This window comes from Epinephelus lanceolatus, chromosome 10 (assembly GCF_041903045.1).
Source record: "Epinephelus lanceolatus isolate andai-2023 chromosome 10, ASM4190304v1, whole genome shotgun sequence".
Taxonomy (NCBI): domain Eukaryota; kingdom Metazoa; phylum Chordata; class Actinopteri; order Perciformes; family Serranidae; genus Epinephelus; species Epinephelus lanceolatus.
This window is the reverse complement of record NC_135743.1, coordinates 14,663,891-14,689,347: the sequence shown is the minus strand read 5'-3', so window position 1 is coordinate 14,689,347 and position 25,457 is coordinate 14,663,891. Positions and strand designations below refer to the sequence as shown.

At 41.2% G+C, this 25,457-nt stretch overlaps 2 protein-coding genes across 4 annotated transcripts in view; both read right to left on the bottom strand.

The window, feature by feature from the left end:
• The window catches only part of ttyh1 (tweety family member 1), a 32,044-nt gene extending 18,736 nt beyond the window's left edge, over window positions 1-13,308 (bottom strand). For all 3 annotated transcript variants that reach the window (XM_033640408.2, XM_033640410.2, XM_033640409.2), the window contains exons 1-4: window positions 11,889-13,308; window positions 7,271-7,436; window positions 5,550-5,779; window positions 855-966 (exon numbers count right to left, since the gene is read on the bottom strand). In XM_033640408.2, coding sequence (XP_033496299.1) covers window positions 855-966; window positions 5,550-5,779; window positions 7,271-7,405 — 477 coding nt within the window. In that variant the 5' untranslated portion in view covers window positions 7,406-7,436; window positions 11,889-13,308. The remainder of the gene's footprint in view (window positions 1-854; window positions 967-5,549; window positions 5,780-7,270; window positions 7,437-11,888) is intronic.
• A 151-nt stretch (window positions 13,309-13,459) lies between these two features.
• Window positions 13,460-25,381, bottom strand: leng9 (leukocyte receptor cluster (LRC) member 9). Its single transcript, XM_033640407.2, has 8 exons — window positions 25,181-25,381; window positions 24,728-24,856; window positions 22,200-22,293; window positions 20,341-20,465; window positions 19,879-20,205; window positions 19,504-19,756; window positions 17,275-17,398; window positions 13,460-17,184 (listed from the first exon to the last, which is right to left on the bottom strand). Exons 1-8 carry the CDS (start codon window positions 25,248-25,250, stop codon window positions 16,513-16,515), a joined length of 1,794 nt encoding a protein of 597 aa, XP_033496298.1. The 5' UTR covers window positions 25,251-25,381; the 3' UTR covers window positions 13,460-16,512.
• Window positions 25,382-25,457: the final 76 nt, after the last annotated feature.

The following is a 25,457-nucleotide window of genomic DNA, read 5'->3' as shown; positions in this document are numbered from 1 at the left end:
CAAGACAGAACGTAAATCGCTGACATCTTTTTCACTGAGCGACAGCATGTTTGAGGACAGGCCTTTTATCTCACTTAATATTTGTTGATATGTTTCTTATGTTTTAAAACAATGCTTTCTTTTTTTGTTCTATTATTTTGTTAGAATAAAATCATTTGATAGAGTTTGATGGTTTTGTTCACAGCTGAAAAGGTTGCATATGTCTGCACGTTGCAGGTTGCTGCCATGAAAAACAAAGTCACTAGAGATGCCATGTTTTAAAGAATTTAGGAAGCACTGGGGTAAATCTTTGTCACTGATGGAATATTCCTGCTCTGACACAACATCCAGTTACATGTGGGAGTAAGTTTCTTGATAAATGTGTGTTATTCTTCACTTTTAGCGAATTAATGTTTAAATTAAATATCAACTGACTCTAAATATGATTCTGTCCACTCTCTGCATGTTCACTCTTTTCAAATGGGTCAAATGCTGTTGCTTTATGAGGGTCAAAGACCTCCTGCTGTAATTTTAATAAATGATATGGTAGTTTATATTTTATGAACAGACATGAGTGGAACCGATTAACTCAGATTTATATTGTTATCCATATTACAGTAGCTCTCCTGACCTGCATCTTCTGCAGAGGGAAGAGGACATTTGGCAGTCTGACACATAAACCACTGTCTGACCACAGGGAGATCGATAAAAACACAAGTTTGTATCTGATTTTCTTTCCCTCTCTCTGCAGACCACACTCTCTCTCTCACACACACATGCACACACGCACACACATGTGCACACACATACACACACGCACACACACAGGTTAGGTATTCTGCATGACAGTTTACTCGCTGACTTGCAGCACTCACCAGCAGATCGATGGAAGCTAGCGTATAATTGGCTGTGAGAAGAGACGAGGTCAACTGATACATCCCATCATTAGCCTCGCTGTTGCCATAGAAACCGATGCCTATGGCAACACTGCAAAGGGAGAGAAAAAAGGCAACATGAAAACATTGTGGGAAGGTGTGTGCATGTGTGTGCGAGGGAGAGGGGTGTAGTAGGACAGATAGCAGTGGCATAAATGTGATGTTTAATTCAGTGTGTATGTACATTTTAAATGAATGTGACACAAGGAGATAGAGCTGGAGAGGATGGGATATGTGTGCTCTGGATGAGCATACCAACAGTGGAGCGCAGGGGAAGGAATAAACAGATGATGGAAGAAAAAAAGCTGACTCTTTGCACTGCACAGTTAAGCTTCAGCAAGGAAAATATTCGAAATGTTAAACATAGCGTCATGTTTACACATCTTTCTGTTATTCAAATATTCAGATTAAGGCTCGGGCCAGATGTTCGTCAAATCCCCTCAAACCCGAGAGGAATGGTATGACCCAATCTCCCACAAAGTATGTGACCCAGATTAGAAAGCAGGGGGAAAGGGAAAAGGAGGAATGTGTGTCTTCGTCTGTGTGTGCTTTGCATTTCAAGCTGCCAAATGTGAACGCCGTCTAATGCAGCTGCATTTCAAATGACTGTTTTTGTACTTGTGACAAAAGGGCCACCATCTGGAGGAAAGGGTGTCACATGAAATATTTTCAAGAGGTAAACTGCTGCATTATTTTTTCATCCTGTCTAGCGCAGGAAGTCCTTGTGTGGAGCATCAGAGGAGGAGACGGGTACATTACATTACATTACGAGCCATAAGGGGGAGACACGAGCCGCATCAACCTACAGTCTGTATATGACGACATCATTATGACAACTGAAATCAGATCCCCGGTACATTATGTTCTGTGATATAACAATACAGTCTCAGTACATATAACCTCATGGGGAATGGACTGGAATATAATAACAAGCACTGCTGAAGCATTAAATTGCACTATAATTTTATCACAGCACACAGCTGCTCCTCTAGCTTTAGATTTAAAAGGTCTGACGGGCAGCCGAGCTTCCCCTCAGTGACTTCCACTACACAAAAGTGTCCTGGACAGATGTCAAGCACAATTTCTACATAATGTACATCGGGAATGTACTGACTTAATGACTGCATGGTCACCAGATCTGAAGGGAACACCGGTGGGTAAATGACTGCTGGTGGGCGAGCTGAGATCATCCCCACGCACACAGTGATGAGGAAACCGCTGAAATACACACACTAACTAACACGCACAGAGCTGTCACAGGCCTGTGGTCGGTAAACAGCAACTTAACGTGACCATCAGCTGTCATCCGGGCCTCCTCCCCTCTCCGGTGACATTGGTGACTGTGTGAGAGACTAAAAAGCACATGACGATGGCGAGGATGACAACTTGTGATTCACAGCCTTGGTGCTGTTCCAAATAAAAGTACTTTTACTTAAAGGGACAGTTCACCCCAAAATCAAAAGTACATATTTCTCTTTTTGCCTGAGTGCTATTTATCAGTCTAGATAGTTTTAGTGTGAGTTTAGTTTTTTACTAATTTAGAGTTGGAGATATCGGCTGTAGAGATGTCTGCCTTCTGTCAAATATAATGGAACTAGATGGCACTCAGCTTGTGGTGCTCAAAGTGCCAAAAAATACATTTTAAAAACTCAACAGCAATGTCTCTTTACAGAAATCATGACCTGGTTACTCAAGATAATCCACAGACCTTGCTGTGAGCAGTTTCATGTAGGAACTAACCACATCACTACGCAGAAGGAAGCATGCATCTACTCATGGACAAGAGGCTCATCCATGAGTTCCATAATATTTGAGAGAATGCAGACATCTCTACGGCTGATATCTCCAACACTCTGCAACTCACACCAAAACAATCTTAAATACCACTAAAAGTAAGAGGAACAAAATGTGTTTTTGATTTGGGGGTGAACTGTCCCTTTACGCAAAACCTTAAGGTACTTGTAACTTTACTTACTTGTATTTCTAGCATACGTTACTTTATACTTCAACAATTCAGAGGGAAATAATGGACTTTGTGATGCATTTATCTGACAGCTAGTTACTTGTTACTTTACAGTTAAGGTTTTACCAAAAAAAAAAAAAAACATAAGATAAGCTTATGAAATGCAGTGCACTTTTAAAGATTAAAGGAGCTGTATGTGACATTCAGAGCATATCTTTGATCCAGAGTCAGAGCCAGGGTTGCCTGCACACAGTTCTCAACATGGAGGTAATGAGCTGGTGGTTAGCAGCTACCTGTGCTAACAGGGCGACAGCACTAACAACAGCAACAGTGCTAATAGAGCTAATGGTCACTCTGTGTCATCATTCCACCACCGTGGATCAAGACAGTATTATCAGCAGTGTTGGGTGTAAGGCGTTACAGTAGCATTACAGAAATGACTAAGTAGCATTACAGTAACGTGTTTCTGTAATCACATTATATTTGTCAGTGAAGCAGTAAGGTAACATGTTACTGTTCTTAATTCTGTAATCACATTACAGTTAATAATCAAACAATTATGTCGTTACTTGCATTAGACCAGTTCTTCAATTATCTGCAGATGGAATAAAATGAAAAGTGTTGACAACAGCAACATCATCAAGCGTGCCTGTGAAGAGGCTTTTCAGTCTTGTCCCGACTCCAAGGAGGAAAAAGTTGTCTAAAAATGATTTTAGGATCTCCTCCTTATGAGGTATAACAGCTGCTTAAGTGTTGACACATCAAATAAGCTGGACTAGTCTACTACAAGGCCCATTAAATACCATTCATACACCATTTAAAGTTGTTTTTTTCCCCTTTAAGTCTTTCATCACCTAATGGTGTAAGCAAGGCTCGTCTCTTACGTTATTTTCTTTAGGCCTACTGATTTATTATTTTGATGCCATTATTATTTGTGCTATGAGGTGTAATGAAGCCAAACCTCTTTTACATATTGATATAGGTTTATTTTGAGGCAATTATAGCCTACTGCCTTTTGATTCTCCTGATTGTTGTTTCGGGCTGATATGTGGGCATGTGCAAGGTTTAATACATTTTTTGTTAACTTGCAATTACATGACAATGCCCCTTAAGCCATGCTGCGCAGTAATGACAAGTATTTCTCTATTTAAAAGTAACGACTAATGTGTAATACATTACTTTATTTGAATAACGACCCCAACACTGGTTATCAGCTGTGATTGCCATATGACGATATTGTAAAGTGGGGACGATTAGCGAGCCAGTGAGATACACACACAGGGACTCAGATGCACTAGGATGCGCGTGTGGCCAGATTGTCTACCACAATACAGATCAGAGAAGTTGGTATAATAAAATACACAGAGGAAGCGTGACTTCATTCTCTGCTCAGGACGCCATCGCTCCACTATATCATCACATAGCAAACAGTGATTTGCCGCTGCATTAGTGCTCTGAATGTCATATACAGAACCTTTAAACAAGTGGTTTCCAAGATTTTTTTACTTTTGACTCTTTTGCTGAATTCTCCCTTTATTTTTTTTTCTCCCTTTCATTTATAAATATGCTTATTATGAAGAAATAGACGAGAAGAGCAATGCCACTGTTGTGTCAGTAGGGTCAATACGAAGCTACAGCTTAGCTTAGCACAGCTTAGCATAAAGACCTGAAACAGTGGGAAAGAGCTAGCCTGGCTCCGTCCAAAAGTAACACAGTAAAAATATGTGTTACTTAGTGAGCTTTAAAGGTGTTGTTAGGAGGCTTTCCTACCTTTTGACAGAGCCCGGCTAGCTGTTCCCCTCTGTTTCCAGTTTTTAGGCTAAGCTAAGCTAAGCTAACTAGGTACTGGCTCCAGCTACAGTCGAGACATGACTCCTGATTTTATTGTTTAACTTTCCCAAATTGCTCGGCAATTACTGTAAATTACTCTTTCTTTACACTCAAGAAGATAAAATGTTCCAATATTTCACATTCAAAGCAAAGAAGTTCAACACATGAATACAGATTCCTGTATCACTACTTTGTTTTATCGTCTTACCTACACCACTAATCATCTCACATCCCCTCAGATTTATCTCATGACCCAGTGGGCGGGGCTGAGCCCTAACTAGGGAACCACCAGATTAAACTTAAACCTAGCTGGCCAGCTATCAAACACTAAAATGCTACTTATGCTCTGATGCATCAGTGTTAACAAGCTAATAATAAGTGGTGGAAGAAGCATTCAGATCTTAGAAATACCACAATATGAAAATACTCTGAGTTAAAGTCCATCAGCAAGGCTGTACTTTAAATATCACAAATGGATCCTGTAATTGTGATATTGTCATAGCTGTTGCTGATTTAAGTGCAGCTGGTTGACTGCTTTATATTCTGCTGGATTTTTTATACTACTGCAATGTATCATATTCTAAAAGATCGTAAAATCATAATCTGTAAAGTAGCTGGCAGCCGGATCGAACCATTAACTCAAAGCATTTGTATTTGGCGACCTCAACAATCACCTCTCCTTCTCCAGAGTTACATACAACAGTTTGAAGTAAGATTTTAAATGCAGGAAGAAAAAGATCGGAATACTTCTCCCACCACTGCTAAAAGGCAATTTGGGTTTGTTGTTTTAAAATGAATAAAAGCTGTGTGGTTGATAATGACGTCTGGATCCTCATTCTCACCAGCACAGCGTGACAGCCGCCACTGCCACCCACGTGACGCAGCAGATGCCCCGCCCCTTCTTCCCGCTGTAACCGTGACCTGTGCTGGCATCTTCATCCTCTTCCTCCTCCTCCGAGCCCTCGCTCCGGTCACCACGGTGACAGCAGCAGTAGTGTATGAGGAAGGAGAGGACCACCAAGAGGGAGATGACGAGAGCGATGGCTGATAAACTGGACAGAACCAGCAGAGTCTGGGAGAGAGGAGGAAGAGGAGGAGGAGAAAGGTATGAGTCAGTGAATGTGAAAAATGGCACTTTAATTCCATTTTTACAAGTGGAGACGAGCCATTTGAGAGAGTAAAATACCAACTAATCCTGTTAAATTCCATGGCTTGTCACATTGTCCCGCCCCCATTAAGCAGCAGGAGATGGTGATTAAAAAGGTATGAGAATATAAACTGTGTGCTTCGGAGAGGCAGCAAAAATCAAGGACGCAGATATACACACTATATGTAAACATACATTATCAGAGAGGCAAATTTAACGCAATTAATTTGACTCTTGACCAGTTTATACTTATTCCAAAGGCTTTAACCCATCAATCCCTGATCTGCACCACAGTGAATATTAATGTCACTAAGCCATATCAGACTCTGCTTTTGATCAGACTCCATGTCACAAAGTCAACATTACTGAAACGTGTTTTGCTCCCACACATATCTACAGTATTATCCTTTATCCATCTGCCCGTCTGTCACTCCCCATTCCTCCACCTTCCCTCCGTCTCACCTCCTGCTCTCCAAAGCCCCTCCCCATCGCTCCTCTCCACCCAACCCCTCTTTCCCCACGCTCTCCCTCGCTCCCACTCCCGCTCTCTCCCCCACTCTCTCCCCTCTCTTTCTTTCTATCCACACCACTGAATCTCTATTAATAATCTGTGACCTACTTAAATACATTCACTGCCACTCTCTCTCACTCCCACTCTCTATTTCTCTCTCTCTCTCTCTCTCTCTCTGCCCGGTCTTCTGTTCAGCAACCTCCTCGCATTACTCATTCCCTCTCTCATTCTCCCTCTCAGAGCACTTTCAGTCTCTTTTGTCTTTCTGTTCTGCAGGATAATTTGTGTGTGTGTCCCCTCCTCCTCCTCTTTGTACCGCAGAGAAGTCACAAACACGCACTGTGAGACACTGCTGGCTGGCTGGAGCGTTTTGTATGAGAGCCTGTTGAAGGAGACGAAGGATGAAACCTTGCCATTTTGCAGCAGTACCTGCACAGTGCAGGAACGTGCAGGCAGCAGCAGCTGTGGAAACCTGCTAGAGGACCACGCGCTCCCCGACAGCAATAAAATATCTACAGTTTGCATGCACAGAGGCAGAGGTGCGGGTGACAGTTTAGAGGAGCATTGCAACATCTAAAGCAAGGTAGAAAATGTAGATTAGATATGATGAGCTAAGGGTCTCTTGGAGGGGTCTAGTGCAATCTTCCCACCAATAATTAGGTCAATGAGCTGGCATGAAGAGGTGTTTTAAAGGTCTGTAAATGCCATCATAATTCAGGGGTTTATGGAGCAATTTAAAGTGTGATGTCGAGCAAATTGCCCATCAAGCAGTCGCTTAATTGTAGCAGAACATACCTGAACATTTATAACTACAAATGGAGCAACAGGGCTGTAATGATTATGCAACGTGGCACCTCAGATTGGACGGTTACAGTGCAGCATGTGGTGTGGCAGGTGTCGGTTACCTGCTGGTACTCCCAGCTGTCAGGGACAAAGATGTTGTCCTTCATCTGCATGGTGAGGTCCAGCCGGGGGAGGGCGTGACACACTCTCACCCACAGTGAGGGGGTATAGCTGGGCACCGTTGTCATGGCAGCCATTTTCTACTGCCACTGGTCCCCCTCCTCCACCCTGCGGGAGGGAAGGAAGGAAGGGTCAGAGCAACCAGGATGTGAGGTGAGTTAAGAGCAGAGGAGAGAGGGGGAGAAAGGGTGAAGGACTTCCTGAGAGAGGAGGCCACTGCGAGCTCTACAGCTGCTGTGTCCCTCCTCCATTCAGGCTCAGTGGAGACAGTTTATGAAGAGAAATCACCTGAGCAAAGTAAGGGTCAAAATGTCAGCCATAGTTAACTGAAACATGCTCTTGGGAGTGTAAAGCACTTCAACTCACTCAGAGTAGAGGCTGAAGTAAGTGTGCTGTTCTGGTTTTTGATTTATGGCTTTACTGATCTTAAATCAGTTCCTTGTGTATTTTGTGTGGACGTCAGTGTATTTGCAAATGTATTCTTTTTTTTTTTTTTACTAATTTAACTTTTAAAATGCCTCCTGTGGACAGGTGCTGCAAATTAACATTTCACTACAAACACTAAACACAGCACATCTGGTTCTTGTGCATATATGTACGATTTTAATGCTATTGTGATGTCCATATCAGATAAATTAAACTAAACATGAATGAATAAACTTGTTACAAGCTTTACCTGTCCCAATCTTTAGTTTAGCATTTTTGAGACAGAAAACACTTTTTTTTGTTGAGCATGTGATGTGTTCAGAGCTCAAACATTGTGTCAATTAATTGTTTAGTCAGACCATCTACAGAAAATAAATATCCAGCAATTCTGTTAATCATTTAAGCAAGCAAAATTATGTTCTTTGTTTGATATTATCTTAAACAGGGTTGAATTAATAGGAATTTTATCAAAAACCACAATATGGACTAGTGCAAGATCCAAATTTCAGGAGGCGCAATAAATGTTAAAGGCAAAATATAAATGTTAAATAAAGTATTGTGGTGCTGCAGAGATGTCCCAGCCTGTAAACAATATTCCACAGACTTAAAAAAAATCTGCCTGGCACAGATACTAACAAAAAAAAAACAAACAAAAAAAAACACCCCACACCTAGGGTAACAACGGTGTAAGTTTTTCATTCACCCTAAGATAACAGTCGAAATATTTAAGATTCGTGGTATCATTGTATCATGGTGCATGACATTACACAATTATTATTATCAGTTGAAATGACCCTTAAAGGAAGAGACTTGACACCATTTTGTTATGGCAGTATATGTAAAAAGTCTGACATGCAGTAAAGGAAGGAAGGAGATGCACATGTGATGAAACTGTACGTTCAATTGCATTTTTTTTCAAAACCATAGATAAGCAAATGTATACAATATGATAACTGTCAATTTTCATACTATGATATACGGTTTTCACAGTAAACCATTGCAACCTTCATCATATTGCAATAGCATTATCAGTCAAAAATAATCGCAATTAGATATTTTTTCCAAATCATTCAGCCCTACTGTTAAATTGGATAGATTTAGGTTTTCGCACTGTTGGTCGGACAAATAATTCAAATTCAAGATGTAACCTTGGGCCCTGGACATGTTGCCAGATGCTGTTTCTTAACAATTTTTGACCATACGTAGCACAAATTTATCGCCTAACTGAAAAACCTATCAACAGATGAATAATAATAATCGTTAGCAGCAGCGTGAGCGCTTTCTGCCTTGAACACAGAGAGATTACATGACTATATGTAACAAATGGCTGATACACCGACCTCTCCGACCTTATGAAAAGGGTATCTGCTATAGGAGCAGCATGGATTATATAGGGGATATACGGTGTCTTTGAAGAGGTCTTCTTGGTCGAGTATATGCAGGAGAGGAATATTATACATGGCATCAAGAGGACTATCATACATAGAGCGATATATTTGACTGCATCGTCAGCCACTGCTCACTAAAGCCGGCCAAGAGGGAGAAAGTAGGGTAAATACAAAGGGCAAATCCGGTTAGCCAAAACATACACTGGAATCCTCATTACAATGACAGAGCAGAGGGGGAACAGAGGGCGAGACGGGAGCCTGGTAGGCTTCTGATACCGGCTGCCCAGATTAAGAGACCATCAGAGCTTTACTGTTTAAGAAAGGAGTGTTTTAAGACAGCTCAAGAGAGGGGGAACAGAGCAGAGGCATTCACAACAACGGCTACAATACTAAAATACAAAGGGTTATACAGCTGAGCTCAATGCTGATATTATAGGCAGATACTATTCTGCATTTGATTCTAACAGGATCCAGTAATGTCAGATAGATTCTGAATGAAAGGCTTTTATTATCTTTCAACGCAGATGTTACACAACTTTCAATCGGCGCAGTATTCCACACTGCTGAGGCTCTTTACTATCCCCATTGATTCACAACCCACTGCACATAATTGGGTTAATACTGGGCATGATAAAAGTTTAAATTTAGCCACATGTCATATTCAACGCCAGACAATTTCCCCATTCAGATTTGGGGCGTTTATGGCTCAGAACAAGTTAACAGCTCGCCCACAGGCCAGACAGGGCCGCTGTAAGCCCATTACAATAAGCCTGTTCACCTTAATGGTTCCAGCAGCCCAACTGTCACAAATCAAATCATTGCCAACACTCCATTTCCCTTATTAAAACTGCGCTGAACATAATGGTTTACACACGCCGCGAGGAGTTGCATCCGTCCACCACACATCAGCAGTGTAAACAGACTGTTGTGTTTATGCATTCCTTCATGACCATTTATCTTGAGTGACTTTATTAGATTAGATGTATTACAGGAGCTGTGAGGCAGGTCTATGAGGTGCATTTATCAGACTCTGGATGGGGTGAAAGCTTTTTGAGAGGCATAATAATCAAGTGATGGGCCAATTCCACAATTAAAGGAGAATCAGTCTACCTGTTGTGATCACCGCCACCATTAAAGTGGGTCTATATAGAAAAGCATTTCTTTTGATGGACGGCAAACTGCACTAATAATGATTTTCACTGTGAAGCTAAAAGGACGCAGACTACACCATATAAACCCCACAATTATTACACAGACAAAGAAATGACCAGCATGACAGCAGCTTATCTGTCTTACTTTGACATCACTTCTCACACTAAATCAATTCTAGATGCATGAAGAAGAAACGCACAGTGGTGACGGACACCAGGTCAAAGTTCAGGTAGGACTCCCCTGCAACCCAGAAAGTTATTGAGGCAACCTAATGAGGTGCTGATGGGGGCGAGGGGGGGGGTTTACAGTCCTCTGGAGCAGCAGTTACTCAGCAGTTGTCACAGATAGGAAGCCTCAAGTTGACGTGATGTCTCCTGCCAGCTTGTTATCATGCCTGTTACCATTGCATAAGTGAAGCCAAATAAATGTGATTTTGAGCTCAGTCGGTGGAGAGGAAAAGAAAAAAAAAAAGGGAGCGACGAGGAGCGAGGTGGCAAAGAAACCACCGACTCTCACCCGCCTGTGAGCTCTGAAGACAAAAAAAGTGGGAATGATTTTGGTGTGTTCAGTCTACACGGAGCTCAGATGACACAGAGAATGAAACCACTTGCGTGATATGAGACTCCATGATGTCTGAATGTAAAGAAAAGGGCCATTTTGTGAGGCAGCTAATGAGAACAAGGCTGAAGCATCTCTGTCAGCTGAATTTAAAATCATCTCGAGCACAGGAAATTCATCTCCACCTGCATCTTTTTACAACAATCGCTCCTGAGCAGGAGATATAATTAATGAGGTCCTTTTGCTGCTGAAATGAAGCACATATTCAATTTGCCTCATAAAATCTGTTATGGTTCACATTAAAGCCTGAGTGGTCGTCTAACAACCTCTTAACAACAACCTTAATGACTGCAATTTATGACATTACAGCTTCATGACACACTGCATCAGCCAGGAGAAATTAATTAACATCTTTGTGATGGGTGCAAAGTTACCTTTATCTACAGACAGTGAAAAAGAAGAATTAAATTTGCACTTCACATTCATCTGCAAAAATTCAGCTCCGCAACAATGAACCTTCAAAGTGAGTGCAGCTGACCGAAGGTAAGTGAGTGCAGCTCATAGTCAGTAAGTCAGAGCGAATCAGTGCTTTGATGTGTGCAAGAGTCCAGCATGACAAGTTGATGGTGACAAAACGCTTCCACACTACTGACCCAACTGACAAACCAATGCAGGACAAAATATTGAATTATCCTGCAGATTAAAACAAAGAATCCAAAAAAAAAAAGCATCAAGAGGAATTGTGAGACAAATAAAACTGGGTGCAATTAAACTGTAACAGCATCTTATTCTACAAATGTCAAATGGAGAAGATTCATCCTTCTCACTGGGTGTGATACTTGGAAATATAAGCATGGATCCATCTTGGCAGCATGGTGTGATGGCTTCATGAACATCTATTAAACATGTTTGAAAATATAAGCATGAATCCAAATTAGCACAACGCTGTGATGTGGTGTAATTTGCATTTAAATCATTTTTCATTTGATGATTAATCTTCACACAAATCGATAGCAGAGAAGGATCAGCCTCTTACCTCTGTCGGTTGTGTTGGGAGGTTTCCTCTCTCCTTCTCGTCTCGTCTCTTCCGCCGGTGTCCGTGAAATATTTACCCACTCAAAGAGGTATACTGCCAGCCATCAACGCTTGATGCTCTTGAAAAAACATCATCCTGAAAAACACAGCTTGGAGACATGCCAAAAATGTGTCAAAATGGGGAGAAAGGGGGAAAAAAATGAGCCAATAATTCTTGCACTTATTGAAATATTAAATAGCCAATAAGTGTATGGTTGTCTGGTGACAGTGGAGAGGTGCTTGTGTTGATGGATGAGAGAGGCGCTCTCAGTGAGAGCGAGTGAGTGAGAGAGACAGAGAGAGAGAGAGAGAGAGAGAGAGAGAGAGCGCGTGAGTTAGAGAGAGAGAGGGATTAAGATTGAGGAGACACCCCTAAGGGACCCTTTATCGTTGCATTGTAGCCCTATGTAGCTTAACGCCCAAGCGACTTCACAACACGGCAGCAACACGATATTGCCCAAAGATAATTAATCTGTTACTGGGGATTAGCGGGGTCTAACCCCCTCACTCACTTCATACTGAGGCACACTTCTAACGCCGACCCCCACCAACAGTCCACGCACACTCCCCATCAACCTGACCAATCTGCATCCAGACTACCACACTGAACCCTGACCAGATTACTGAGAGAAAAGAGTCAAAATGCAGCCAACTGTGTGCACTGAATAATAGTGAAAAGAGATTTTTTTTTTTTAAATCCACTCACAGGTTGGTTGCAAAACTCCTGCCTATGACAGCACAGTTAAGGCTGCGATGTGCTGAGAGCTCATGTGAGGCAGAGATGCATATAAAATTAGAGTAAGAGAAGCGAATAAGCACACAGAGATGAATATGGGGAGAGGGGAGATGCAGGGAGAATCAACATGAAATACTGAGGAGGGGGAAAAAAGTGGGTTCCCAGGGAGTGATGCTGAGAGAAACAGGAGGGAGGGTGAGAGATGGAGTGAACAATGAATAGAGAGGTGGTGGTGGTGGTGGGGAGAAGCAGCATGCAATGGATTTTTAGGCAAAACCAGCTTTCAGTGGAGGCTGCAGGACAGCATCAGCACTGATTCAGTGACGAGGTAGCAGAGGAGAACATGATGGAAGTGATGAGAGGCTGCTGATGGAGATGCTCTCTGGGAGATTTGACCGAGAAATGCAAATTGGAGATATAATGGAGAGTAAAAAGAGTATGGTGTTTGTCTGCCATCAGAGAAAGGGGGGCAGGAGGAGGCGAGCAAAGAGGGAGGGGGCGGCGTTAGTTTTTCTGTGTCACTGAAAGAGAGTGGGGGAAGGGAGGCAGGGAGATAATGCGAGCGAGGGAGCAAACAGTAGCGAGCCAGAGAGCATACTCACTGACTCATATAGCCTATGTATAGAGGATGTGTGTGAAAGAAGACAGAAAATTATATTATGTATGCAAGAGTTGTTCAGGGAGCGTTTTACGCAGCCTACGTGTGTGTATGTGTGTGTGTGCATGTTAAACCACAGCAACAGTACTGCATCCAGGCCATCCATCACCGCACTGATAAAATATCACCACTCACAGGATTTAAAATAACCAATTCAATATTTAATGTCCTTGACAATCTAGTGGTTATAATTCATCGTAAAAGGCATACAAAGTCATCGTTCTTGTGGAACCCCAGGCATACAATATTCATGTTCAACAGATAAATCGTAGAATTATGAGCTGCAGAGTACAACTGCTTAATTCATAGCTGTAAAGAAAGCCTAATCTTTTCTCCTCATAAACAATTCATGCAACGTACATAAACCTTTATGGCAGGTGCATATGTCCTGTCTGTGTAGTTATAAAACAGTAGATACAGAAGTGAAGTGTGAAGTTGGCCCCGTGCACCGTGTTTGGTCCAGCAGATCATAAAAAGAGGAAAACAATTTACATTCTACTTAAGGCACCGTATATCATAAGGAAGTTTTCTACTGTGTATGTCGAGTTAGTTTAATGACTCAGAGCTGATTAAAGATCGTTTATGTCCATGTGCCTCTCTCAGGGCCTGAAGGCAGATTTGACAGTAAACTATGCATCTTCAGCAGGTGACGTTCACACTGACTTCGGGTTCCATTTTGACAAGAGCTTCAACTAATGTTACTGTGATTATCAATTAATATGATTATTTTGTCTATTAAACTTTTAATTTTGGTTGATAAAATTGTAGAAAATTGTAGAAAATTGTAAAAAACGATCTCCTAAAGTCCAAGGTGATGTCTTCAAAGTGCCTCTTCAGTTTAATTAAAGGTATACTACACAGGATTTTCCTAAAAACACAATGTATGCACTCATACAGAAGTAATTCCCACTAGAAGTGTGGGGTGGTGTATTTTTCTGCACAGACTTTGACCTCTGCCTCCATTTTCTTAATTTCTTTGTATTTTCTGTGTTCAGGACATTTATGGGCGAGTACACCCACAGCACTCATGTGAGGTCATCTGGGGTTGGCTTTTACTTCCACTTTCGCTGGCGACCGAATTTACAAATTTTACCCAACAATCCTGCATAGAATACCTTTTAGAGTCAAAAAAGTAATTTTCTACTAATGGACTAATTGATTAATTGGCTGATCATTTTACTTTGAAACTTGTTGTTACGGCTGTGTGTTGTTCTGTGCTGCTGTCCCTTTTCCCTCCATTGTAGATCTGCCCAGGTGTGCAGTGCACCTGGCGTTGAGGAGGTGCCTAAGAGCTCCTGTGCCAGCAGCAGAGGAGAGAGGCCTCTGGTGTTTGTCCCGCTGCCTCTCAACATGGGATTTTTGTTGTCTTGTTTGCTTGTTTTATTTGTAATAAATGCAGTGGATTTGAGTGTTGGTGGTTATGTGGTTAGTTTGCCCCATAGGGCCGCCTAAGGGTGGGGCGTATCACTTGTAAAATGTTTAACTTTGCACTTGTGGGCTTAGTAGAGAATCTTTTAATTTCTTTCAACTAAAGCCAACAAGTAAAACAACTTATGAAACTTTGTGTTTTAACATGATAAACATGTTGGTGAAAATTGCATTATAAATTCCCTGTAGTATTACAAAATACATTCTAGTGCTGTCAAAAATATTGATTCTCAACATTTGAAATGGTTTCAATGCTCATTTTCAGCAGTATAATTACACCAGTATCAAATGTGCTTCCTCTCTCCTTGTCAGAGTTTACAGTCTTTCTGCTGTTCCGTTACTAACCAAAAAAAGAAAAGTTGTCGTCATGTTACAGCCGTGTTATATTTATTTTTTAATGCAAATTTTAACTTGTACGCCAATGTCAATTTTTTCCCATGGTGTTGAATCATATATTTTTTAAGGTATTGTATCAAAGTTAGAAATTCCAGTATTGTGACAAACTACTACAATCATTTCTCATCTTGAAAAGGATATAATATAGGCCCTTAGATTAAAGTGCATTCATTAAGAAAAATACACATATTTTTGATCAGATTATAATTTAAGTGTTGTAGGACCATTGTATGCTTTTGCACCTTAATACAGATCAGTATACGTGAACATAGTGTTTGTCATTGTGCTAAGTTAAGTTTTCTCCCTTTAGGCCTTCATATAAAAATGTCTTTAACCTGATTATCTTTAAAAGTGCATTTTATCTGAAATAATTTAAGAACTTAAAAACTTAAAAAACACAGACATCAGCTTTGGATGATAAGGCCATACGGCTAGTGCAAATCTCAGAGGTAGTGCACCAACTGTACTAAAGCTGCAGTTAGTAACTTTTATAAAAATTACACACTTATGGCATTTAAAAATTCTAAAACTTTTTGTCATATTTGCTGAAACGGTCACTAATATTCACTCAGTTGTACATGAGACGGATAATCTGTGAAAGATACATGTTGCTGCTCCTCTCAGTGCTTCTAATGGCATTCACTAGAATCCACCACAGCTGAAGGAAACAACCAATTAGAGCAGAGGAGTCTCCAACACAGCTGTCAATCATGTCCGTCACAGCTCGTGAACTGCGGTCAAACTGAACAACGCAGATCAAATATGAATCAAGATTCTGTTAATGCATTGCATATTTCTCACCTCAAATGTTTTCAGATATTTTAGTGTACAGTTTAGCTGTAAGATGAGAATGTTTGCTCCAGCTGCAACACTGAGAGCAGTTGAACAACAACCAGTCGAACCAACTGTCTGGTGTAGTGTAGTGTTTGGCTGTAAGAACAGAAGGTTTGTTCTGGTCAGTGGGTGGTGCTTCAGTTTGGCTCGACTGTTTCCAACATGGTGGCTGGGTCACAAACATTCTCATTTAACAGCTAAACAGTACACAAAAATATGTTTCTCAAAACATCTGACGTGAGAAATAGGCAATGTCGTAACAGAATCATGATTCATATTTGATCAGCGCTGCCTAGTTTCACAGGTAACATCAGCTCACTAGCAGTGACTGACAGCTGTGTTAGAGACTCCTCAGCTCTGATTGGTTGTTTTCGTTCACATGCGGTGAATTCCTGCCATTAGAAGCGCTACGAGGAGGAGGAGGAGGAGCATATTTTTTCACTCAATTGTCAGCAAATATAACAAAAAGTCATTTTTCTGAAAGTTACCAGCTGCAGCTTTAACAAACATGTATGTAGTGTTCTTACTCTTCTATCATCGAAGAGTTACTGTGCAGGCGGTCTCATAAAAACCGTCTACTTTGGAACCCCCCATGGCACAGAGGTGTAAGGTGTTTACTGGCAGACGACCAAAATTTAAACCCTTGCCCACTTTCAGGTCCCCCACCCCTTCAAAAATCCTCTCTCCCTCCGTGCCCTCTACCTTGGCCAGGGTGAGGTGATATCGTGGGTTGTAGGAGTTCCTGTGGAGCCAGCCCTCCTTCCTGTAGGCCTCCTGCAGGCCGCCGTTGAGCTGCTGGAGGTGAAGCTGAGGCTGAGGGCTCAGGTACAGCACTTTCCCGTTGAAATGTTTCAGCTTCACAGGGAAGGTCAGAGCCACCGGCGGGTTACGATCCAAACTGGCAAACCGTCGGAGGATCTCTCCAGCAGCGGCTACCTCAGCTGGGCCGGACAGATTCAGGAGGCACATTGTGACATGAAGGCTGGAGGCTGTATGCCAGTGAGGGGCGGAGGACGGTAGGAGGGAGGTGACCTCCTCCTGTAGCTGCTGGAACCCGGACAGGATGGCAGGAGTGTTGGCCCTGAAGGTGATGAAGTGCGTGGGTCGTTTTTTAGGGGGGCGACCACCACCGCCACTAGGCTTCTCCTCTCGCTGCTCCAGAGGTGCTGATGGATTCTGACCGATGTTCATGGCTCCGAGATAACTCTGTGTGTAACAGGAGAGAATGACTGTGTCAAACATGAACTGTAATACCAGAATAAGAATGTATTTCGGGGTGAATTGTGCTGTACCCACCAAAGTGTCTTCGTTGCCGTCCCAGCTTTCTTGCCATTCTGCTAAATTCTCTTCCTTACCCTCCTCTTTTACGCTTGCTTCTTCTTTGTGGGATAAAGACATTTGGTCTGTTGAAGCCTCAGGTCTAAAATCAAGACAGGTGAGTAAAATTACTCAAGGGGCAGTAGAGTGTCTCCTAAGATTACTATCCAAGTCACACAATATACAATTTCCTTAATGAAAAATGTTTTAAGGACACAATGAAATAAAATACATTGTCAAGTTCCAGCCTTGTGTTGTCGAGTTAACTTTTGTTATATACCATACCAAATATATTTATAAAGTACATATAAAAAAACTCAGTATTTTTATATCAAAATCTGTCTCATATATTCTATACATTTTTGATGACTCACCTTAAACTCAGTGGTGTATTGGTTTCTCCAGTAAAATTGGGGCAACTAGCTAATCCATCTATTAACATAAAGCCACATTTGGCTGTTAGCTTGTGGGTTGTAGTAGCTAGCAGAGCAATATGCTTTTGGTTTAATTTTATTTTGCCTTAATCTGGGTCAGAGGTGTATATTTAGATGTAAGTTGACCTTTTTTTTCCACATATCGTAAAGGGACAGTTCACCCCAAAATCAAAAATACATTTTTCACCTCTTACCTGTAGTGCTGTTTATAGGTCTAGATTGTTTTGGTGTGAGTTGCCCAGTGTTGCACATAGTGGCCGTAAAGATGTCTGCTTCTCTCCAATATAATGGAACTAGATGGCACTCAGCTTGTGGTGCTCAAAGCACCAAAAAATACATGTGAAAAACTCAACAGTAATGTCTCTTTACAGAAATCATGATCTAGGTATTCAAGATAATCATGTAGCAACTATTTTCTTTCTACCCAACTACACCCACCAACGTATCACTGTGGAGTCACTGGACAATCACTGGACGAGAGGCTTGTCAAAGCCCGATATGTAAACATTAATGGTGTCCTCCCCAGCTGAGCTGTAGTGTAGCTAGCTCAGTGGTGCTACGTGAGCTAGCAGTAGATGCATGCTTCCTTCTGCGTGACAATATGGTTGGCAGGTGTAGTTCGGTAGAAAGAAAATAGTTCCTACATGAAACTACTCACAACAAGGTCTGTGGATTATCTTGAGTAACCGGGTCATGATTTCTACAAAGAGACATTGCTGCTGAGTTTTTCAAATGCTGAGTGCCATCTAGTTCCATGATATTGGAGAGAAGGCAGACATCTCTACAGCCGATATCTCCAACACACATCAAAACAATCTAGACCTATAAATAGCACTACAGGTAAGAGGAAAAATCAGCATTTTTGATTTGGGGATGAACTGTCCCTTTAAAATGCTTTGTGGAGGATTTATATTAATTTTTCCCTCGTCCAGACCTCTACAGCTGTGTTGTGATGCCATATTTAGTAGGCCACCCACACTTGTGAGCAATTCAATCAAAGGTGAGGGATCTGATTTGAATCACTCTTGTACTAGTAACCCTTTACACACAAACACACACACAAACACAATTTTGTTTTACAGCTGCCACTGACATTTACCCTCATTGATTCATCTGCTGAGTATTTTCTTAATCATTTTGTCGATACAATGTAAGAAAACTGGGGAAAATGCCTGTTAGAAACTGAAAGATGTTAAGTATTCTGTCTACAACAAAAATACATCAAATCCTCACATTTGAACAGCTGAAGCCTGCAAATATTTTCCATTTTTACCTAAAAAATATATGTTGTTGCAGATTCAATATCTGTGACAACAACTGATTGATTGGTTGTTGCAGTTCTATTCCACGCTGATATACGTATGTCACATTGTGTAAGCTAAAGTTGCTTTAACTTGTCTTTCACTACGACTCTAAGTTGGCATTTACATGTATAGTATATTGCACAAGAAGACTCTTTATGTTTAAAGGCGTTAAAGACTCTAGTCCTTTTGTCTTCACCGCTGTGGTCAAATGTTTTGAGCCATTTATGTATTATGTCTCTTGTTTTGAACCTATTTTGTTTTTGTAGTGTCTTATAAGTCCATGTGGGCTGGGCACCTAAATTCGGTGCACGACACTCTTCTGAGAAAATAAAAATCAAAAAAAAAAATAAAAATATATATATATATATAGACGACATTAAAATGCTATTTGTTGTGTAGTGGAGAAGTTATCTGTTCTTGGTTAAATTCTGTTCTTGGTTAAATTCAAAGGATGAACATGAACACCACACCTCACTGCAGCCTCTTCCACGACACATTCTCCTCCTTGTGATTCCAGTTGTTCCTGAGAACTGTTTTCTCGACACTTTGGAGGTGGTTGTGTTGAGTCAGGGTTGTGAGAATTCATCTCACTCTGCTTCTCTTTCTCCAGATGTGTGTTCTCAGTGAGAGTACACACCTCTGTTTCACTCTCTTCCTGCACGCTGACTTCAGGTGGCTGCTCTTCTGTCGTTTTGAGGCCGTCTTGCTGTTGCTCTTGTTTTTCTGTGTGAATTTCAGAGTGAAAGAGTGATCAGAGTGACAGCGCTTCTGTCTTTTGTAAATGCTGTGTATGTAAGTTTGCTTGTGTATATAAGGTGTGGTACCAATAAATGGTTCTCTCTTACCCTTTACTTCCTCCTCCCCTCCAAAGGGGGGAGCCAGAGATTGTCCGGTGGAGCCAAACACCCTGTCAGTCCTGGTATGGCGGTCCCAGACGCGGTGCCCTCTATAGGTGAAGTACTGGATCCTGTGTCTGGGCAGGGCCAGCTCAGATGAGTAGTCACAGTCACAAGGGTTGGTGTCCCAGTTGAAGTCATTGAAGGGTCGCTCCAGCACACCAAGGAAGCGATCCACATACCCCACTACAAATTCTGATGCGTCCACCGATGCGTCCCACAGGATCCGGGAGATAACGTCATCTGCTGTGCGCATGCGAGGCTTTTTGTTAACCTCTGTGTTACAAGACATAAAAAAAAAAAAAAAAAAAGTTTTAAAACAGATTAATGTACGGAAAAAGTGAATCAGCCCCTTCAGAGTATGTTGTCATTATCAGATGTCAAAGGCATTCAAGCTCAATATGGAATGACCTTTTGCCTCATATTTTGGCTTTGCTGCCTTCTTCACTTTCTTCTTGTGTTTTTCCGTCTTTTCTCCATCCTGTTTGTCATCCTGGTCAGGTGATGCGGCCCCTGAATCATCTATTGATGGGTTACTGAAACGAGTTGGCAACAGGGGTGGAAAAAATGTCAGAATATACATGTCAGACATGACAGATGGAAAAAATGCTCTTAGTCTTAATTCCATTTCACACAGATTAACCTTCGTGTAGCATTATGAACTTTGAACAGCATCCATATTTAGTCATGGCAGAGTATCAGCGTCTGTCTGGTGTGCGAAATGAGCAGTGATAGACCAGTAGAAATAATACACATATTATACTTCTTAGATAGAACTCAGCAATAAGAAATGAGTATTCAGGTAACCATTAATTTAATGCTAACAGTTGTACTACAACCTCTTAAGTGTTATAGTTATTAAAAATAAATTATCTAGAAGTTAAAAAAAACACTTTTGAAAAACTTTCTGTAACCAGGTGCCAAGTAGGGCTTAGCAATATGCAGTTAAAGGATGAGTTCACGCTTTTTTCTGTTTCACATGCCCATGTCCATGACTAAAACCACAGTTCGTCACATTTATGAAAATAACTTTGAGTCAAATTTGCTGAAATTGCCACAATATTCTAAAAGAAGAACATGAGACCGTCAGTGAAAAAATTCATGTCCCTCCTTCTCTATCCACTCACTCTTATGGCATTTCCTATGATTGACCGTGGCGCACCAAAAACATTTACATGCGGTAAGGCCGTTAGAAGCACTGCGAGGGAATAAAGTAGGTAAAGGATTATGATTTTTCTCACAGATTATCTATCTAATTTATTGCTGTGTGAATATTGTGACAGTTTCAGCAAATATATAAAGTTATTTTTTTAATAAAAGTTACCAACTACAGCTTTAAAGAAGTATTTTACTGCTGTGAAGACGGTCTTTCCATAAAAAAGGCTGTCTACAAAGTAGAAAGATGCAAAAACATTTGATATTGGTGGTTGCTGGTGTGTGGAGAAATGTGAGTTGCTCGTCTCAAAAACAATATGGCGGCCGTCTGGTTATAAATGATCTCGTATTATAGTCACGCAGTGAGCTAAAATACATTTATGAAAACATTTGATGAAGGGAAAAGGCAACGCAGTAACAGAGTCTTAGTTCATATTTGATCAGCACTTAGTTTTAGCGTTTGATCTCAGTTTTTTTCCAGGTTCCCTTTTTCACAATACAGGAAACAATGCAATGCCCACTTCCTGTTGACAAACTCTTGTATTACAGCCAAACACTGTGCTGAAATATGCTAACATAATCATGGTTTGTATTTGATCAACACTGTGTGGTTTTACAATTTGGATCTCTCTCGATCCGCTTCTGCACTCTTTGTGTCCATGGTGGCGACTGGCATCCATAAATGAGGAAGTACAATCTGTAATTTAAGCCCTTGGGCCAGCAAAAATACACCAGATGACATGTTTCTAGGTGCTGGCAAGATCGAAGGAAGTTTAACACAGATCACTTACACATGCTACCCACGCTGTTACAATATGATACAAAGCTGGATGAAAATCAGCATAGTGTCCCTTTAAAGAGTTATTGGTGACTGAAATTATTGCACAGTGACGACTTTTGATTTTAAGATTTTAAAAAACGTGAACCTATCCTTTATCATTCAGGCAGGCATCTATGTAATGCTCACCATCTTGGTGCTACAATAAATTGCAAATCCATTTAGTGTAGTGATTACTATAAATCAATCATGTACATGTCAATTAACTAACTAAAAATATTAAAACGCCTCCTTTATCCCACTGGTGAGTTTGCTGAACCATGTAAGCTTAACAAACCTGTGAGAGAAACGACATCTGTTGCCAAAGTGACACTTTCCCATCAGGAAAAACTGGCACATGTTGACTCCATTCTCAGCCCGCTCTGCTGACTCTGTCAATGATAGAGCAACAGAGAAGAAGTAAGCAGGACAAACACGCAATGAAACTGTAATAAAAGCCTTTCAATATGGGCTTTGCATTTAAATTTAATCAAAGAATCACAGCAATGGCGAAATAGAAAAGCAGATCCCGGCTATCAACACAGCATCAACAAAGAACTGTTAACATGGTCACTCAACACGTGATATTTTGCCCTATAAATCTGCTCCAATATGTCAAGGGTCTCCATCATGTGAAGCGTAAGGACACCGATACGTAAAACATCTACGTCCACTTTCTTTACTCAACAGCCTGAAGGCCCCACCAGACAGTTGGACCTGGAGGAAACACTAAGTGAGAGTCTGGCAGCGAGCGCTAAGGGGGGTAGGTATATATAAACACAGGATAGTACATCCTGCCAGTTTATAGATGTTTTCACTAACTCTGAAAATACATATAATAGTGTGGCAGGATTTCTTTGAAGTGGAGTTATATGAGGTACTTATGCATAGTCAGTTTATTGCGCAGTAGATGGCAGTTGGCATGCTCCCAGTTTGGAGGAACAGACAGGAGGAGGGGCACAGAAGCTAAGCAATGTACTGCTGTAGATGGGTAACTTATAACTTTTGAGAAATCAGTATCATTTTGTGTACACAAAAGAATATTTCATCGCTTTACCCTCCCATCAGGCAGCCTTTTCTGACGAGTAACTGAAGCTGTTATCCATGATCTCATCAAAGACACCAGACTCCTTTTACCAAAACAGCAATTATAACCTGCTAAACACGGGAGCTGCTGGTCTATTGCTGCCTCTAACAGTGAGTTTTTTTGTGTTATTGTGTGAATTCAGTGTTAAAGGGTTAGTTCAGACTCACCAGTCATGCAATAACACAAACAAACTAGCTGATCTAGGCAGCAGTAGATCAACAGCTCCCATGTTCTGCGAGGTAAAATTACTAGTGGTTTTGAAGAGAGCATCGATGGATGTAATGACTTCAGTTCCCCGTCGAAAAGGTAAAGTGGTGGAAATATTCTATACCTTACACTTAAACTGATATATTTTCGGTGGCTTAAATACCTTTTGCTGCTGCTCTCGTCCATGGCAGTACATTACTTAGCTTCCATGTTGGTACTCCTGTCTGAGGGCGCGCCGATTGTCATCTACTGTAGATAATCCACTGACCTTAAAAAAGGACTTCATATAACCCCACTTAAAAAAATACGAACTATCCCTTTAAGCCAGCAGGGTGGATAAATGAAAATATTACTGTACAGTGTTAAGTCAAAGTCATACTCAGAGCAGGAAATGAGGTATTTGTCTCTGTTATTTGTGTTTTCGATACATGGTCGAGTTGTGTCTCCTATATGAGCCTCCATGTCAGTGAGTTATGTTTATGTGATAGATGTTAAATGCACAGACGTCAGGATATATGATCCCCAATCACATGTCCTCACAACTGAACTACATTCCTTCTGATCTGTATCAGATCTGATGTAAGACTGAGCAACTGAAATACAAAATAAATCTGTGATTTATCACGAAGAGGAAACTCACAGTGGAAAAAATGATAAACACAAATGTGACTTTCCACTACACTTCCACAGAGTATAACTCATGTAACAGGTGGCAATGAGTGGCCCTAGACGACTCAAATATCAGCCAAGTAGGTTGGATGCGGTTGCCTGTAAACTCAAACACATACCACACACCCTGCAATGCTATTTCCAGAGAGGAGAACTGGATGTGACTCACGCCCCAAATCCTTTAATTATTGGCTGTAATAATCTTCCTTCCACTGACATAGCACTGGCTGACACAGGTTTCCCAAGTCACGGAAGAACATGAGTAAAGTTTTAGCAGTCTTTCAATCCAGACGTTAGATCTCGGAAAAAGTGACAGGAAGTGACTGAGTGAAACATTAGTTAAGAAATTCTTTATTCCTCGGGAACTTTGTTTGGATTTGAGCCGGGTGATGCAAGAGAGGGAGGAGATGCAGATAGTAGATCTTTGTTTCCAACTGGATAAGAGGTCAGAGCCAATACTTGACTCACTTCCTGATTCCCCTGGCAAACTTTCAGCTGAGCTGCCTGGCTTGAAAATTAAAATGTTTACTGTCAGTCATGTGATCGATGCACTCAGCTGAACATTTCACGGTAAAGGTGTCCAAGCGCATGACAACATACAGTAACTATGAGCTTACCAGAAAGCAAATGGTTCACAGTAACACAGAAATGCACCACAGACGGAGGAATTTGATGACAGAGTCAATAACTTGGAAAAGACCCAGGTTGATTCCAGTAATATGAGCTACAAGCAGGTTTATACTGTAGATAACAGTCTCCTCAATATGTGATACAGTATATGGACTATCCTGTAATGTCTCAAGTTAATAGCCTTTGGAGACCCATTTGACAAACACCAAACAGTTAATGTGTCTTTGATTTACCTGCTGTGGCTTTCAGGGTGTCTGTACCACAGTGAGGGTCAGTGGGTACCCCTGCCTCTGGACCATCATCTCTCTGGTCCTCTGGTGGCAATGTTGGCTCTCCCAATCCGTCTGATGCCATGCTCAAAGCTGTGATTTAAAAGGCAACTTTACTTCAGAAACGTCTGCTGTGTCACGCTGGTGTTTACGACTATACTTGGTTGACCTGACAGTGGATGACAAGTTAAACGGGACACTCCTAAAACTGGAAAGCTGAGTTCTCAACACCGACAAAGTTAGCTAGCGTCAATGCGGAAGTTGATGTTTTAGCGTTGTACGACAATATAAGCCTTCCAAAATCCTAAAAACTCCTAATGAAAACAACAGTTACAGTTATATAATACATATAAAACAAAGCATATATTTTTAAATCGCATAAAAGATGTATTTTTTCTTCATATTCGACATACTAACCGAAGGGAAACACGATTCTGATTTTTTTGCCGCCCTTTGACCCCGAGTTTGTTGACGCGCACGGAATCATGGGTAGTGTAGTTTTTACGCGTCTTTCGCCTAAAATGCCTCTGTGGGCTCACTTTTTAAAACCTGATGTCCGCAAATGAATCTGTTTTTTGTTGACTTTCTTATCGCTTTCAAAAATACTCGAGATATTTTCGAAAGTTTCGTTAAAATTGCGAAAAGGTCGCGCGGCTGACAGCCATGCGTCATCTGTGCCCGAGCGCATGACTCC